Source organism: Thunnus thynnus, chromosome 9 (genome assembly GCF_963924715.1).
Source record: "Thunnus thynnus chromosome 9, fThuThy2.1, whole genome shotgun sequence".
NCBI classification, from domain to species: Eukaryota; Metazoa; Chordata; class Actinopteri; order Scombriformes; family Scombridae; genus Thunnus; species Thunnus thynnus.
The window spans coordinates 26,983,744-27,002,636 of NC_089525.1; the positions used below are offsets into that span (position 1 = coordinate 26,983,744).

The 18,893-nt window shown below is 38.0% G+C and overlaps 1 protein-coding gene across 2 annotated transcripts in view; it reads left to right on the top strand.

The window, feature by feature from the left end:
* Positions 1-18,893, top strand: part of rxfp1 (relaxin family peptide receptor 1) — a 75,766-nt gene that overhangs the window by 39,860 nt on the left and 17,013 nt on the right. For both annotated transcript variants that reach the window (XM_067599898.1, XM_067599899.1), the window contains exons 3-9: positions 5,760-5,843; positions 12,228-12,333; positions 15,731-15,802; positions 16,638-16,709; positions 18,031-18,102; positions 18,453-18,524; positions 18,725-18,793. In XM_067599898.1, coding sequence (XP_067455999.1) covers positions 5,760-5,843; positions 12,228-12,333; positions 15,731-15,802; positions 16,638-16,709; positions 18,031-18,102; positions 18,453-18,524; positions 18,725-18,793 — 547 coding nt within the window. The remainder of the gene's footprint in view (positions 1-5,759; positions 5,844-12,227; positions 12,334-15,730; positions 15,803-16,637; positions 16,710-18,030; positions 18,103-18,452; positions 18,525-18,724; positions 18,794-18,893) is intronic.

Genomic DNA, 18,893 nt, shown 5'->3' on the forward strand with positions numbered 1-18,893 from the left:
ACATGAGGTGATCAGCTAGAACATCAGTCGCCACTCTGTGAGGCTGCAATCCACTGTGGTAGAGATTTATGTGACTTCTCATTCACAATCTTTGTGTGAGATAACTTAACTAGAGAACAGACAAACCTTTTTCATTTTAGCTGTTACAGAATTAATTAGCCGTCGCTGATCTAATCTGCAACCAGTGATATCTGTCTTTTAAACCAGCGGTCGGCAAAAATGAGAAGCCTGCTATCTCTGTTTTCTATTAACGCCCCCATTGATTGATTCTAATTACTTTGGTGATCCCTTTACTTTCCATCTAAAACCATCATCGCGTCACAATTTTAATTTGTCCAATACTGCTTCATGACCAAATACTTGCAAAACTAATGCCATTCCCATCAGCCTCAGCTTTGCTCGGTGTTTTGTGCTAATTAGCAAATGTTAGCATGCTAAACTAAGAGGGTGAACATGGTAAACATTACAGCTGCCAATCATCAGCATTTTAGCATTGCCATAGTGAGCAAGTTAGCATTCAGACCTCAGCCCTTAATACACAGAGCCGGTAGTGTGACCTCAAGTCTGGTTTGTATATTCAAGAGCTATTAAATTCATGCTGAAGTCAAACCAAAGCACTTGGAAAGTTTCAGGGGACGTCGGGGCTCCTACTGTTCCTTATTAGGTATTTCATATTCAAATATTCTTATACACTTTGTGCTCCACTTCACTTAAACCACAAAACCCTCATGCAAAATAAGAAGATTAAAAGAAAAAAAAATCACCACATTTCATGTGTTATTGAGGTTCACCTACCACATACTGGATATAATAGTACAAATTTCAAATGGCAACATGTCGAATGTTCATTCAGCCAAAAGACACTCACTATTGATTTTAAAGGCCCTATCTGTAGATGGTGTAGACAGAACTTTCTACTCTAAGGTCACATAATTGAAGAGTCCACATGAGCCACATTCCAATTACACTCCATTGTAAACAGAAAGCATTTCGACATGTGAACTTCACTATGTGGGCACAATGGCACAATTGGCATGCGGATCATGTGGACTCTATATACCTATAGAGGAATGGAGTTTTGTCCAAGGGCTGTGCCTTAAATCAATACTGCCTGATTGTGCTTTGTTGCAGGGGGGTGTTTTCAGGGGGTGATTTCTTTGTATGTCACCCACCATGAGCACGAATCTAGTGAATGTTTTATGTTTGTGGGGGGGGGGGGGTGCATGGTTTGCAGGAGTGACCATAGCTGAATGGTCAAATACAGACACCGTAGCTGCTTCAACTTGTGTAGTGTAAGAGACAGAGACACTAAGCTGAGAGCACAAGTGACATAGAGAGAGAGAGGGTCGAGGGTGCTAGAGAGTAAATGAAGAGAGGGAGTGGCAGTAGCAAGATCAAAAGCGAGAGAATTGAATGAGAGAAATTAAACGTTATTTTCTGATTGTTTCATGGCAGTTATGTTCTAAAGCAGAAATAAATAACTATCAAACACTCAGCAGATGATTTACTGCGGAGACAGACACTCTTAGTCTCAGATTCAGTTTCCTCTTCTGCATTTCTCCCATCAGTAAATACAAAGAACAACAGGATGGATCTGTGTTGTTTTTTTCCTTATGTATGAATGCTATGTTTCATGCACAGCTGCTCCCTCATGGGTCTAATTTGCATGATTTACCTGGTTCCTCAGATGTGGTGGTGTAGGGAGGACAATTTTGTTTATTTTTGAATTCCAAAGGGAAAAATCCTTTCTTTAATTCCACAAAGAGACAAGTTGAGTATTTTTCTAGACTTTCAGATCGGCCCATTCATCTCTCACAGTCTCATAGAATAGAAAGCGTTGACGCTGGCCAGACCAAACACTGGGCTCCAAAAACCCTTTAGGAGACAGATGGCCTGATAAAGATAAAGAATTAATAACAGGATGCTAAGACACTAAAATGACTTGAGCTGGAGATGAGCTGAATACACACACCCCCCCCCCCCCCCCCCCCTGTCTCTGTCTACACACACACACACACACACACACACACACATGCACAAACAAACAAACACACACACCAATGCAGCACACAGCTGGACCCCTGCCATTAGAATCAGATCAAAAAGCTCAAAGAGACTGTAAAAGCCCAGGGACTCTAATGTATAATGTCTGAGGGCAATTGATACTGCATGTTAGAATGTCGTGTGTATAAGACTGCATTTGTTTTTCTTTTATTTGTATTATGTAACCAACTTAGCGTTGTCTAAGTCTTTGCATCTATTAGCAGTATTTGAAATCATCTTAACAGGTAATTAGTCATGAATCGCAAGCTGGAATAAGAGCTGCTGCCAAACCATGTGTTTTCTGAATATTTTATGTAACACACTATTACCTACAATTTATGTTAGAATCACGACTGATTGAGTGTGTAAAACTCAAAAATGTATTCCCTAAGAGTCACGAGATTGTTCTGTTTCCTCACCTAAAGTGTACGCACATTTTAACCTTTTTCTGAAACAAGCCTCTGTGCACTTCAGTATCAACTGAAGAAACTGCTTCTTTTTGTCTTTTTATAAATTTGTACTGTAATACATCTTGCATTTTAATAGTGTTTTTGAAGTTTTGTCATCCGGCCAACAGAATTAGTCCAGAAAGTTAGTGTAACTTCAGCCACAAATCACCAGAAATCACAGAGACCGTACAGGCAGCCCACATCTGACTGCCGACCCACATCTAACTGCCTCAGGGACCGTGAGGGGGGCCAGCTGTTGGGCCCTTGTTGCTCAGCGAACCACCACATCTGCTTAGTTGCCTGGGAGCGTAGCCGGCCCCAGAGGCACCTTCATGGTGTAGCCCTGCAGGCTAGCAGGCCTGCACCTCGCTGGTAGGCTGCACCAGCAGACTCAACCCTGCATACCAACTTCAGAACAAGATAAATCCGACTAATTGCTGCACGACACTTAATTACAAGTAGGCATAATCCACATCTTTCTGTGATTCAGAGTTGATGTCAAATAAGAAATAATTCCCGTAGAGAACTGACTATTTCTTCTAATGTCCCGCTGTTTTCTGATAACTCTGAGTCACATACAGTACTTCACTTCACTATTGCCCATTGAGTGAAGGTTTATCTCACTATTTAAAGATCTTTTATTCATTTCTTTCAGTCTTTTCTTCATTATGTGCTCCTTATTAATGCTTCATTTATTCAGTTATTGATAGACATTTAGCTATGAATAAATGTCATCAGGAAGAAGTTGTCTGTGTGTGTTCTTTGAAGCAGTAGCAGAGGTCCCTACATTGAAAAGAAAGCACTAATAGTTCCTGGGATTAGTTCCTCTGGTTCCAATATACCTGGAACTTTTGGTTGAAATGGAGCTTTATCGATTGATTTTTAAACACAAAAGGCTGGTAGAAAAGACGAAATAACCACTACCTGAGAAACAGTAACAGGAAAACAGTTGGATCTGTGGCGAGTGAGCCTGCCGGAACAGGATAAAGGGTTTTTGGTCTGACCTCCTCAAACACTGCATCAAAGCCTCATACTGTAAGAACTGAAGTGGATGCTGAGTTCCTTCCTAACAGTCCCAGGAGTAGCACACCTCAAATCTGAAATTGTTATTCTCTGCAGGATGTTGGAACATCTGCATAGTTATTATACAATTTGGATCTAACAATGATCTGACAGTTAGGAAAGTGGTTGTTAATTAATTTAAGTAATTGTCTGACATTGTTCAATGTAATAACTATAATTTGAGTTCCTCTAATGTGAAGATTTGACTGAATATCTTTGGGATTTGGACTGTTGATCAGACAAAACAAGAAAAGTGAAATTTCATTAGTGACCTTGGAGCTACCTACTTAAAAGCTTTCAAAGATGGAAGACAATGAAATACATTTGAAAGCTCTGGAAAAAAGCCAGTTTTAGGGCTGCAATTTTTGTTTATTTTCATTATAATTATTCGTTAATCTGTCAATTATTTTCTTGGTTAATCGATTAGTTGTTTGGTGAAAAATTGTCAATCACTGTTTCCCAGAGCCCAAGGTTATGTCTTTTAAATGTCTTGTTTTGTCCACAACCCAAAAATATTCAGTTTACTGTCATAGAAGACTAAAGAAACCAGAAAATATTCACATTTGAGAAGCTGGAATCAGATAATTTGGATATTTTTTAATTAAAAAATGGCTGAAAATTACAAATCAATTATCGAAATAGCTGGCAATTAATTTAATAGTCGGCAATTAATCGACTAATCGTTGCAGCTCCAGCTAGCATATAAACCTGAACTAAAGTGAAATTGGCGGACCAAAAAACAGACCATTACTATCCCTACAGCCATACCATAAAAATAGAGCTTAAACATAAGCCTACACGCCTCCTCTACATTTACACAACAGGCAACAAACTGCCAAATGTAAAATAGTTAAAATACTGCAATTTAATGAATGTCGCCCATTAAGGAGTTTAGAGTATTGTTTATAGACAGTATGTCTAATTCTTTTCTCTTGTTAGTGTGCATTAGCAGGAGGGCTTTCTGTGGCTATAACTGCTCAGTTCGTATGTGGGTGGATGGTATTTCATTTAAACTTTGTAAGTTGCTCTATCAGTGCAGTGTAATAATTGTTTTGTCGGAAGTCAGGTCACTGTTTGTCCTTGTTTACTTGTTGCAAGACTCATCATTTTTCTGCATTTTTAGAATCTGGCACTAACTTGGCAGCTGTATACATCACTTGTGCATGTGATCAACACTATTATTATTTCTATTTGTGTTTGCGCCAGTTGACCTGGCAGCCAGTGATGAGCTGATGTTTCCCATGTCACAGCAGGCTGAGCAGCGTGGACGTCAGATGATACACCAACAATTATTGTAATGCAGGGACGGAAATTAACACCGGCCAAATGCCAGTGAATTTGTGAACCTACCAGCCACAGTTGCCGACGTGCTGTAATGTTACCAGTCTCTGCAACAGTTCATATCATTTAGTTTTAGCATGTGTGTGACTGAGATGTTACTGTCTGTGCCCCTGTGTGTGCGACATGAGCCAACGTTCAGCTATTTGCTACAGGTATGTAAATTTCACAGACAAATTCAGATATATGAGACTGATGGGAGCCAGTCACCGGTCATGGCCGATCAGCTGAAAACCGTCCGTTTTCGATCGGTGGCTATCAAGGACAACAAAGCCTCCAAATGCCACAAGGAGATGATCTGCATCATACAAGGAAAGTCCCCTCGGAGAAAACGGCTGCAGTGTTTGTGTGTGTGTGTGAGGGACAGAGAATTAAAAATGGATAACCATAAGTGAGTAAATATTAAATTAATACTTTTTATGGGAAAAATGTGTATTAGTTGTTTTGTTTTTCGACAAAAGTTAAACAAAAGTTAGTTACACAAAAAAGTGTGATTACAAAATGGTGGCCGGTAAAATTTAGAATCCACCAGCCACTTTGGCGCACAAGTGAAAAACACAAGCGCAAAGAGCAACTTCATGGCTTTGGCTGTCTGAGCTGCACCCACAAACTTGTCCAAAATCACAAAAAAATCCTTTCCTGTACAGCACGTTAATCTTTGGCCCTTTAATGCAACAATGAGTGTGTACTATTTTGGATGTCATCCACAACTTCTAGTATTCCTGCATGTGCAAGAGCGAGAGGACCTGTCTGTCCTGTTGTCTGACAAAATGGAACATTTGAACTACCTCCTTATAAAAGATGTTTGGTTTGAAGGATAAATTGGTTGTAATCTGTGTTTCCGTCTGTCTTGTTTTCTTTTTCCAGGGGATAATAATGGATGGCCCCATCTTTTTGACAAGTATTTTGGAATGCCCAACTATAACACTGGGACCAAGTCCAATGTTTGCCGTAAGTACTGTTCTGCAAATAAACTTTGAACTGCAAATTTAAGGATAATTTTTGCTGAATTGTTGCTCATAAATACAACGTTTTATAACCACTCTTGAAGATAACATATGGGTGTCATTGGATAGGCAGTGATATGGATTTCCCCCTTTCCTTTGTTTGTATTTTAAGTCATGGTGGCAATCACTGCTTCATGCAATAGTCCCTATATGATGTAAATAGTACAAAACACTTAACATAGCTTCCTGTGCACCAAGGGATTTTCCCTGTACAGATTCTCCCAGCATTTAGTATTTAGGGCAGCAAACAGAGTTTATAGCATAAATAGTAGCATAGTCAACAGTTGACATTTGTAAAAAATCATTATTTCATATTTATTAAAAGAAACTGGGGCAGGTAGTGTAAAAACACTCCACACAGCAACAGATTATGCATAATCAAATACAGTTGTCAGTGTTTGCTGGCGGGAAACAAGTGAGGGGTCATGACTGACTGACTCCTACTAGTTGATTGGGATGTGTTTGTGGAGGAGGTGAGGTCAGGGGAGGATGCACTACTGAATGCATAATAGTGAAGCTTCTCCCTGACAAACAAAAGAAGCAACAAAAAGTTTATAAAATACAACCAACTATATTCACCAATTCTTCAGCACTAATAATTCTGGATGTGGGTGTTCAAGACTGGCATCCTGCAGGGTACACATTTAGTTTTGTAACCAACATGACAAAACAAATGCTATCGAATGGGCAATTATAGTGTGATTGGGAAATTCACTATTTAAGTAAACCTCTCAGGCATATTCCCTCTTAACAATCACATTTTTCATCAGAGGTGTACCACAATAATATCATGTTATAAACTTTAGAAAATTATATGCTTTTGCTTGTAAGAAAACAAAGCTAAAGCTGAAATTTTAGCTTCACTAATTATCTAATTAATTTTTTTTCCCTGCATATTAAAACATTAAAGTCATACACTGACACAGACACTGACAGCAGCTACTATATCATCACGACAAAAGAAAAATAGCGAAAGCCTTGTTGAGTATCTGGAGTGATGTTGAAATATAAGAGAACATGAGGAAAGAAAATGAGAAAATGAGCAAAACCTTCAGTCATGCCTCCTGCTGACTTGCTAAAGTTTACCTGCTGTGCTGCGCCGCCACAGTCCTTCACACAAAAGAACAGAAGAGATAATGAAGCTGTATTTGTTTCTGAAGGTAAAAGGATTCATCTGCCAATTCTTGAACTTAAAAAGGATAGAAAATATAATAAATAGTGCACTGAATATAATATAATAAAAACTCAGTTTAAAAAGAGTAAAAAGTGATGAAAAATGCATTACATTAATAATTAAATGCCATCACTGTTTCCAAAAGAGAAAATATTTAGACAGACTATTTAGTCCTGCTCCACTGGTGTAGAGCCCAGGGAGAGAAAATAATAATAACTGGTGCTCTAAATTTAGTTGTTCATGCACACTTATTATTAATTCATGCCACTCCTTAATGAAAAATAAACAGTAATTGTATGGGTTAAGTAGTCTGCCTCTGCACACAGGACAATCTGACTCTAAGTTTGGTCCATAAACATTACAGAGAGTGTATAAAAGCCACAATTTGTGTGGTTTTAGCAGGCAGGGGTGGAAACACAGACCTCTCCAAAATTACATTGTATGTTGAGTTTAGCTGTTTTCAATTTGATTTACAATTTTGCAGAGGCTGTAATGTGTAGATTATGATTATGTTCACATGACACTGAATAATCCAGGGTTTGGGAGAAATGTAAGTACTGAAGACACTGGAGAAATGCCATCACATCAACATTGTCAAATTCATGTTAAACCCAACACAATGTGTATATACAGCACAAATAAAAGGTGAGTATACTTGCATGAATTATGAGTTTTGATTAAATCTCTTATGTTTATTTGATGTTTTTGCAAGATACTGTAGCTTACATACATACATACTTCATAAATACCAGTAGCATGTGTGCCATGAGTAACTGTTGTAGTGCTGTGCAGTTTTTTCTTTTTCTTTTTTCATCTGAAGTATTTTCTATGCAGTTTATCCCACGAACTCCATCAGGTGTACAAATTAAATTAAAGTTGTATTAGGAATCAGATCACTTTACATTATATTAAATGCATTTTGTCAGGGACTTTGAATCAAAAGTATTTTATTTGTACAGCTATGAATTTAGCTGGCCGTCGGTTTGTCAGACTTGATTTATATAAAGATAAAAAGGACATGCATGGCCTAATTGTTGACATAATTATAGCTTAAATTTGCCATCTATACTAAATTGCAAAGTCCTAAATGTTAAAACCAAAACCAGTCAGAGGAAATCAAACTGTCAGGTTTTGTTTTTTGGCCATACCCATCAAGTTTTGTGAATTTTCTCCTCACAGTTAAGTTTAAAAATTTTCTGTCGGCTCATGCTCCTTGACTCTCCCACTTGTGACAGCAGTTTGAGATCCAACATCCATGCTGAGAATCCATGCCATCCACTGAAAAGTGCACAATAAAAAATATACCCAACTTTGTATCTCTAAAAATAAAGCCCAGCAGGTTTTGCATAATTTACTACATGGGAAAGATGATGAAAGGTCTGTGTCCGTCCAGATGATTGGAACATGACAACCAAAGACAGCTTTGGGGCACTTGTTTTTTTTTTTAATGTTATATGTCATGTCATTACAGTAATTAAACACACTCCAACCACAATTACCTGCACTTAATAACTTAATACTATTAATCGGACTCTCCAGGAAAGCAATTGTCAACTCCAAGAAGCGATGGGATTGAAATTATGTTTGATGTGGACTCATAAATGGTCCACATTTTAGGAACAGAGCTCTTTGCTTTTACAAATGCTTTCCTTCAGAACTATTTGAGGCAGTATGTTACGGTCTTGTTTAGCAATCATGTCAGTGAAAAACTCAATCCATGAACCATCAGTCATCTTCCTGTGGTGTCATGTCATAGGTGTGGACAGAATTTCTTTCTTTGAGCTCCTATATGTGGAGCCTTTACCTCTGAATAGATCTTAAAGGGGATGTATCATGTGCATTTTCAGGTTTATGTTTATATTCTGGGGGTCTACTGTTATAGACTGTCTTTGCATGATTTACAATTCAAATGTGCTCATTTATCTTACGCAGCCCTAATTTCAGCCTCGGTCTGAAACAGGCCATTTTAGCTCCTGTCTCTTTGAGGCCCCCCTCCCAATGAGCCCACTCTGTTCTGATTGGCCAGCTTCAGGAGGCTTCCCCTAAGGAGGCTTCTGGCAGCTCTGGAGGCTACGTAAACAAACATTAGCAGGAGGATTTCACTTCTTTTTCTCGTTCTTTACTTGAAATGGAAACTTCTCAAGTACATCCGTACATGTTCGAGCCCAAATCTGACCCAAAATATGCAAGTGGACATTGAGAACAACTCATGGATCAACCTTAGCAGCAAAGACTTTGAACTGGACAGAAGTTTGTTGGCATGTGCAAATAATCTGATGCCATCACAAGAAGAAAGTAGAGGTTCAGAGCAGGCTGAAGTCCTTGCTTTTGACTTGCAGGGAGCATTTTTCATACATTCTCCTCAAGTTTTGGAGCTTTGACCATGTTTAACATAGACATTGGACGCTGTAACAGTATAAAAATAACAAAAAAAAATCACAAACAGCATGATATATCCCCTTTAAATTAGTTTTACTTGCTTTTCACCTGTGTATCAATGTTAAATGTGTTTTGCTTGCTACTATAGAAAAAAACATTGCAGTATAAACTTGTTTTATTCTATTATCTGTGTTGCTCTTGGCAGCCCAATCTGTATCTCTGGGTAGAACTTGACAAAAAATGTGCAGGACCTTTAAAGATACCAAAACAGGAAGACTTCCTAGGAATTGTTCTTTTCATATTGTAACAAACACTGAAAAACACAGATAGTTGGAATGCAGATCATGTTGTATCTTGAGAGCTCTGTCTTCAAGCTCAACCCACTGCTTACCTCGTCTTATCTAACTGAACACCAGGGGAGGAGCCCCCTACCAGGAGCTTTTATTCCTCTAATACAGCTCCCAGGGTCACAGATACATGTGAAGTCCCCCACCACCATAATGTCACTATTTCATGGTGGTGATTTCTGAATAATGTTTTCCTCAGTGTCTTTTCTCCTTACACTAAAAATGGCAATAGGTCAAACAACAAAAGTCGGCCTTAGCAGAGACCTCTGTACTCTCCTCTATGTCAACCTGGAGTTCTTTTTCTGTTTAACTGAAATAAAAAATCTTCTTTATCCTGATGTTCAAGCCTCAGAGAAATCTTCAAAAAGTCAAATGTCCTTTTGCAGTCCATTGCCTTTATTCGACTTAAGGTTTGAAAATAAAGAGATGTCCCCATTGGGCTGCCATTTCCAAACAGACCTTCTATTATGTTGCACTGTGCAGGTGTAATCAGCTTTGTTGATGTAACTGTTATTGAGTAAACATCATTCCACTATGGTAGCCAGTGTTTTGTTAATTTAAAATCCAATCAAGGCTCCATGTGGACCTTAATTGAAATAGCATCATATTCAGAACACATTCACAGTGGTCACCATTTACTAAAAATGGGATGAAAAAAATCTATGAAAAACACCAGCGTTATAGTCTTTATAGTCTTTATTGATTGCCAAACTGGTCGATGTGGAAATTATATCTGTGACCCTATTCTTTTGGTGAGGCTCTCTAATCATTATACTGTGTCCTGTTGTTTTTCTGTTTATCAGCCTTTATCAAGCTTGAGGCTCCATGAATATGTGCATACTATAGAGCTGTATTTTCATGGCAATACAAACATTTGTACAAAGACATGTGTCTATTTAAATAACCTTGACATGCTTTCCACACCTTTTTGGTAATTTTGAGCCATGCAAAGGAAGCTATGTTTGAGTAGAGGCGCAACAAGATGGCAGTTTCATGCTTGACAACTGTATGAAAGCCTGAAAATAAGCAAGAAAATAATAATGGCAGTGTCAGTGACATTCATTAATGATTTAGTTCCATGAAGATTCCTCTGCAGCTTTTCAAATGACTTCAAACTGACAACTGTAACATCATGTGATCACAAAGACATCTAATCTTCTATTAGCATCGGCACACGGATGCTTTTGTGTGGTTCTTTATTACAGTAAAACTGCGAGTTGCCCATGAAATAGAAGTTGTGTAGAAATAAGTGTTGACTAAATAGCATATTTTATTTCCATGCACTCATTCAGATTTAGAATAGCAAAGCAGTTCTCACATGAGCAGATACACAACACACAGATGCAGTTTGTCTCATATTCTCTGACCTGTGACCTCCCAAAAGCAAATGACCTTTCAGTTAAAAGCATCCTGTCCTAAAGCATAACAATATGGAAGTGTTTTATATGTTTTATTGGAAGTGCCGTTTTGATATATTAAGAACTCAAATGAACATATTTGGGTATTGGTATACAGTTTTAGTATATTTTAAGCAAAAAGTCTTTTCATTGACACAATATTGAAGTTAATATCCGCCTTTCAACCAACAGCATAACATTAGAGGTTTTCCCCAATCATCTTACATTGGTGAGTGCCACACAGACATACTTTATGAGTGACTTAATCTGCTGGATTGAGTTTATTTTGTGCACTCTGCAGTTCACTTATTGTCAATCCACTTAAAACTCTGTAAGTTAGGAGACTGCAGTGTTTTAACAAAGTGCAAATGGGATGTATTCAACAGCCGGCATACATGGAGCAAATAAAAACAGCATTAGTAATGAACTGGGCTTTATGTGGCCAATCAAAAACACCTGAATCTCTGCTATCATAAACCCACGGACTGGCTCAGGACATTCCAACTAATCAGATATATATTGTACTTTTTAAATTACTGACCTCAATCAATAGTATCTCTGAAAACGTTAATTCAGTTTAAACAGGACTTGTCTCAAATGTTTAATTATCTTTGTAAATGAAAATGTGTTTACCTGTCAAAGCCATTCATTAACTGCCCCTTGTGGCTACTCCTCAAATATAATTTGCTTTCATTGGAGCCAGGGAGGCCTGGTTAAACTATCTGCTCAGTTTCATCACATATTTGCATGTCCAAACTGGCATTTAATCAAAAATAATCAAAGCTGCTTGAGAGACCGTGGTCTGTTATTAACTATTGCCGACCTGTGTTTATCCAGAAGTCACTCTTAATAAATTCTGCTTTTATTTTTTTCTTTTCTGCTGTAACCTCAGGGCTTATGTTCTCTTTCAGCAGGACTAGGTCGCCATTCTTCCAAACAGCTCCGGTCTTGACACTTTGGCATTTTGGCAGAATGGCCAGATAATTGACGTATCCTCTGATGTCTCTTCTTTCTCCACTCCATCTCTCCAGTGCTGGGTGTCGTTCCTGAGCTCTGCCAGTGCCTAGACCTTGAGCTGGGCTGTGACGGCGCACAGCTTCAAGACATCCCAGTGGTGGCTATGAATGTCACCATTATGTGAGTAGAAAATAAACCCCTATTTTCTCTAGAAACCCACAGGAAGCTTCCATCCCCAGCTGTGACTGTCAGCAGCATGTGAGACGTGTGGTTTCAGATCCCCTTGCAAAACTGTCATTGCCACGAGATGAGTGAGTAACTTACTTGAAACCAGAATTAAAGACAAATCTCTGGTGGAAATGGTGACTAATACAACCCCTTCATATTCAGCCGATGAGTGGTGTATGTCCTTGAAAGTCTTGCAAAAGCCAGCATAACACACTTGGCTTGTTACGTCTGAGGAGTCTTTTGTTAAAAGTGTATAGTTCAATATTTAACTCTTTTGAGACATTAGTACAAAACACTATGTCTTCTTCACAGTATATGACAAAGATATATCATCTTGTGGTTATTACAAAATGTTTCAATATTTGATCAAAGCACATTACCCTTTTTCGGTCTTTATAAATCATTTTCGGCAGTTTTTATGGAGCATTATCTCCATATTAGTCGCAATTACCAGACAGATTGGCCTGTCCTCATTATCTCCTCCTAAGCTTTGTCATTGGTATCATTTTCTTCACGACATATTTTGATTGTATAATATTGTGTAGTCGGCTCACTGTTTTCTTCCTTCTGGATCAAATACTTTTCAAAGACCTTGCCTTTCTGTGAGGTTAAAATACAGCTGAGAGGCTTTTGTAATGCATCTAAAATTCAATTTACAACAAGAAAGTACTCAGTAGGCCGCAGACCTCTACCAAAGCCTTAACATCTCCCTAGTTAGATGTTTCTTTCACGGTCAATGCAGTGGGTGAATAACAGAATGGCTGTATAAAGGCGGCTAAAATTTGGTCTGGTGGTCCGAGAGGAACGGTGATATTTAAAATCAATAGTTTTCCTCCTATTTGGAGCATGACCAACCACAGCAAGTGTTATGACTTCATGAGTAACTGGTCAGGAGACATTTTAAATTTGGAAGTTTGGCCTGCTGGTGGCCACCACTAAACTCATTGGAAGCATGAATGTCCATGCCAACCTCCAGTATACATTTCTGTGAAATTAATTACTGAAAAACAAACTGACAGATGGAAGGAGATCACCTTCAGTAACATCTGCAGATAACAGGAAAGCAAAGCTAACACAAGGGGGAATTCTAAATTACTTGTTGAGACCTGAGCCTTGTGTGGAAAAAAAAATGACTACTGAGTGGTATGTGGTTAATGCTGGGGTAATTCTTCTCCGCACTTCCCCGAGATTGCTTCTAAATTAGCATTCCCAGGACTGTGAAATCTCTTCTACTGTTTACACTAAATAATGCTGTATGCCGGACATGTAAAACACATTACTGCACATTACTGTGTTAGGGGATTTAGATAGAGTGAGTGTCTGGAACAACACGAAATGAAATTGATTAGTTAGATTATTGTGTTATATGAATATGATAATACAAACTACAGTAATAATAAACATTTAGTGGGTGTTTGTTTATGCCAGTTAGTTCCCAGGAAGCTATTCATCTGCTCCACAATGCACTCTTTTTGTTTACACACAGCAGCATTGTCCCGCAGGCATGGTTTGCTATCAGAGTATAGTTTTCAGCATGCAAACGTGTCTATTCCATGTGGTGTCAGTATTCATCTCCCCATTGTTGTCATCCATTTAATATGCAGGCTTTTGATAAAGTGGAGGTTATCTGTGTGACCTTATAGCTAAATGGAGTCTGCATCCTGACTGAGGTGGAATGAACTCAGTTGGTGGGAAATGTCTTAATTATAATAACTGTTGGCCAAAACAGGAGAAAAAATATGAAATATATTATGTTTGGAAATTGGAAATTATGTTTTAAAAATGGATGTCATAAAATAAGGACATATTCATAGCATATTCACAACAGTATATGTTTTGTTTGAATGAAGCAGGTGTCAGCTACAAGTGTAGAGTTTTGTATTGGGGGTTGTTTACAGCCATAATGTCGATATCTAATTAGTTGCTATCTCTCCATCGTTTGTCCTCTAGGGAATATTTCTTTATGTGTTTATTAAACAGAACAGGTGTTTAGGCCCTCTTAAAACTCATACCATGTCTACTGTACAAATGAAACATCTGCTGTATGACGTCCCTCAGTTTCATTCAGTTCCCCATTTCAACATGTGGTTGTAATGCTCCATAAAGGGCAGTGATGTACCATTAAAAGAGTAGAAGAAGACTAGCTTGTTCACAATGCAAGTTCCAAAGTACTGAAAAAGTTTGGTCTGCTTATGTTATATGAGGTAGGAAATGCATTCAACACAAGTTTGGCTGTAAGCATACACACACAATGTGGTTTGATGAGAAACATGAAATTAAATGTGAACAAAACTACAAATTCTGCTCTTGTTTACAACGTCACAGTGTGCCTTTAATGTTACCACAGAAATGGACCGCACAGAGTCAAAACTGTCAAGTGGCCACAAAGTACAGCACCTTGAGATGTACTGTTAAAGAATGATGAGCCCAAAAAGAGTTTCAACAGACTGAGAATCTTGAAGATTCAAGAAACTTCATTGTCTGTCTCATAGTAACAGAAATTCCTGTTTAACACGGCTTGATCAAAGACAAAGGTAGACAAACGTAACAATAGAAAAGTAGACACAGTAAAACTGCTTTTGTTAAGTTTTAAACATAGGAAACAATAGAAATGAGGACAAAAGTCATAATACATTTTAGGAATAAGATTCACTGCTTGTTTTTAGCTTTTTTTCAGTGTTCCCACAAACATAGTTAAAAATTAAGTTAGTATTCATTATTCTACTGCTGTATTGATGATGCTAAAACTAATGCAGTGTAATACAACAGCCCTGCTATAAATCCTACCCTTCATCAATCTTACAATTATAAAGGTTTTGTTGAACCTGTTTTACAGAGGTGGGATTCAACTTAACAGTTAATTTGGAGGCTGCAGTTTGTGATGCTGTTGGACTGTTCTGTTATATACTGACAGGTGTTTTCAACTTATTGATGTAAGAAGCATCTGTCAGTAATAAAGGAATACAATATGACAGCACCACGAACTTCAGCCTCCAAAATGACTGTAAAGTTGAATTAACACCTTAAGAAATCAACAAAGCTGGACATTATACATTCTGTAAGGGTATGATGTTACTGCAGGGCTGGTCTACTAGTCTTCATTAGTTTTAACTATCAACTGATTGCATATTGAAAGTTGACATGGTAATTTAAATTTTGAATAGGTAGAAAAAATCCCCATTAATTAAAAAAAAAACAAACACATTATATTTTATATTTTAAACCCTCATGTTAAAATAACAAACTTGAACATCTGAGAGGGTCAGCTGTTGAAATGCTGCAGTACTGAGTCACAATGAGGATTGTGCATGGTGTAAACCTCATCTTATATTCCCCTCCTAAACCTCAGGTCCCTACAGAGGAACCGGCTTCAGAAACTGAGAGCAAACACATTCGTTAAGTACCAGAACCTACAGAAACTGTGAGTATGGATTGCGTATGATTTAGATATGTATTATTTATTTTTATTTTATTTTAAATTATGACATTTTATCATGTTTTTATTACTCTTCTGTAGTTTTTATTGATCTTGTGCTTTTTCTTTGTCTGAAAAGCACCGAGTATTATGAGCACGCATGAGAGCCTACAATTCATTAAGCTAATGCTTTCATGATGCCAAAGAGCCACAATAAAAGCAGCCTTTGAGTGACAGATACAAAAAACCAGTTTCACAACTACAAAGCTGATATGCGTAAGGCTAAGAGGGCTTCTGGGAAAGCTGACAGAAGCGATTGTTCTCTTCTGCGTACTGATCCATTCATCACCGACTTATGTTATTTATCAACCTCACACAGTGCCACTGACTATAGCGGCAGGAAAATAGATCAGATCCTCCTCCAGGAATCATTTGGCTTTGTTAGACTGTCAGCCTCGTGCCGCTGCTCTGAAGGTTTTGACTGGAATAAAAACTTCCCTGAGATTAAACTAATTCATCATAATGACCTACCAGGTGTGTAAAATACATAAAGAGTCAAGACGCAGCTGTCTGTGGAGGTTTGTTGAGCTGACAATGTGTGGAGTCAAATATAAAGCCCAAGTATTAAACAGACAATGACTGTTTGATATCAATCACTAATTTCTCTCAGGTGAGCTAATATCCTTAATTTAAGAATCATTCTTCTGGTGAACAAAGTTTAATTTCTTAGTTGTGTTTTTTTTTTTTTCATTAAATCAGCAGGCTCAATGGTTATTTAATTTTTCTCTCATTGTTCTTTTATATAGTCATTCACAATCTCTCTTTGTGTTTGTTCATGTAGATATCTCCAGCACAACAGAATTCATGATGTGAGTCCTGATGCATTCAGAGGGCTGTACAATCTAACAAGGCTGTAAGTTTGCTCATTTATGTTCGGTATTCAGCATTTTGTAACACAAATAACACACACATACTGTAAAGAAGTACAGAGATTTACAAGTAAAAGTAAAAATATATGTGGACACCCCTGTCACCACAGATCTTTTGTGGACTTTTGTTTCAGGGTTGTTTCCTGTTTCAACACAATAATGCCCCCATGCACAAAGTTAGGTCCATAAAGAAATTGGTTTTTAAGTTTGAGGGGGAATAACTTGACTGGCCTTCAATCAGCCCTGGAATGTCTTTATAGAAGAGCAGCAGAGGATGTTATAGTTTGATATTAATGCCCACTGACAGGTTCATCAATCGCATACATATTTTTACATCCAGGCTCGACTACTGCAGCAGTATCCTCTTCGGCACACCCTCAAAGCTTCTCAGTAATCTCCAATCTGTCCAAAACTCCGCCGCCCGCCCATCTCCTCACTCTCCCGTCTCTCACGTCTCGTTCTCGAGACCACATCGCCCCCACTCTGCGTGACCTCCACTGCCTCCCCATCCTCCAGCATATCCAAATCAAAATCCTCCTCATTACTTATAAAACATCCACAACATGGCTCCCTCCTACCTCATCAAACCTCCTCCATCATCACACCTCTGTACCAAACCTCCGCTCAGCCGATTCTTACCTCCTTCCTTTCCCCCCAGGGGACCAAACACCGAACCTGGGGTGACAGAGCCTTCTCCATCACCGTCCCCACTATCTGGAACTCTCTCCTAATTGACATTAAAAGCTCCCTAGTTTTAAAAAAGCTGCCAAAACGCACCTTTTTAAAGCCAATCTTAACTAATGCTCATCTTTTAGTCCAATACTTTTAAATTAGACTGTCTTTTTTTGTCTTTTATTCAGTTTACTGCATTTGTTTTCTACTTTTAACAATGTCTTTCCTGCTGCTCTGTTGTTGTTGTTGTGTGTAACTTCTTTTCACCAATTTGTTTATCTATCTGTCTGTGTAAAGCGTCTCTGAGTGCCTTTAAAAGTGCTGTATGAAAAATATGTATTACATTCAGGATGGGTGTAACAATGTAATATTTTGGTGTCCACGTACTTTTGCCGATGTGATGTATCCTGTTTTCTGACATTATCCAAGCTTGATTATATGCACAAACATAAGAAGATGGAGAGCAAATGCAGCGATAACCTAATGAGAAATAAGCATGAATTACTAAATGCTATCAGAGTGCTTGTTTAAAACTCTATTGTCATTAGCTACGTTTTAAGAACAACAGGTGCCATGTTTTCTCATCTCTTATTAGTTTGTTTGACATGTTTGAACTCTTTTTTGTCCTCTCAGATATCTGAGCTACAACAAGATATCTGTCCTGATGCCGGGAGTGTTCAAGGACCTGCACAAGCTGGAGTGGTTGTATGTTCATTTTCCACTGAAATAAAGTTCTACATCAAAAGAATATAAAATGTGGCATGCATAGTATATTAGGATATTTTACTTTCTATCAATAATGGTTTGCCATAGGCAGAGAAGTTCATTTACGTGATGAATAATTCACACTGACATTCACAAATACGCCATTTTGGTTTTGTTTTTGTTTTGTTTTTTCTTTTTACTGCATACAGGCAATACATCACACACTAATCTACTGATACTGTTTCTTCTGAGTGAATATTCTGCAAATGAAAACTATATTGTGTTTGTTTGTTTGTTTGTTTGTTTGTTTGTTTGTTTGTTTGTTTGTTTGTTTGTTTGTTTGTTTGTAGGATCCTAGAAAATAACAATATCCATCAAATATCCTCCATGACCTTTTCAGGGCTGAACTCCCTTGTTTTACTGTGAGTTTATATTTCTACTCTATTCTACAGCAGTCAGACTTTTTTCTCTTTTTTTACTTTGATGTGATGTCCTCTCAAATCATTGAAAATCCTGTTATTAAGAGCCTTTGTTGATCAGTTTAGATTGAATGAGTGTTCTTCCTTTGAACTCTGAAGGGAAGGCACTACACCTTGTTACATTGTGTCTCACTGATTGACAGGGTTTTGTTGAACAACTCTTTGACAAAGCTGGATGACGTCTGTCGGGAAATGCCAAGACTGAACTGGCTGTAAGTTGGGTGCCAAGAAATCAAAAGCTGTTTTGTCACAAGAGTGACATGTCTTTTGATGAGTTTATTCTTTGTTTGTGTGTGTCTGTGTGTGTGTGTG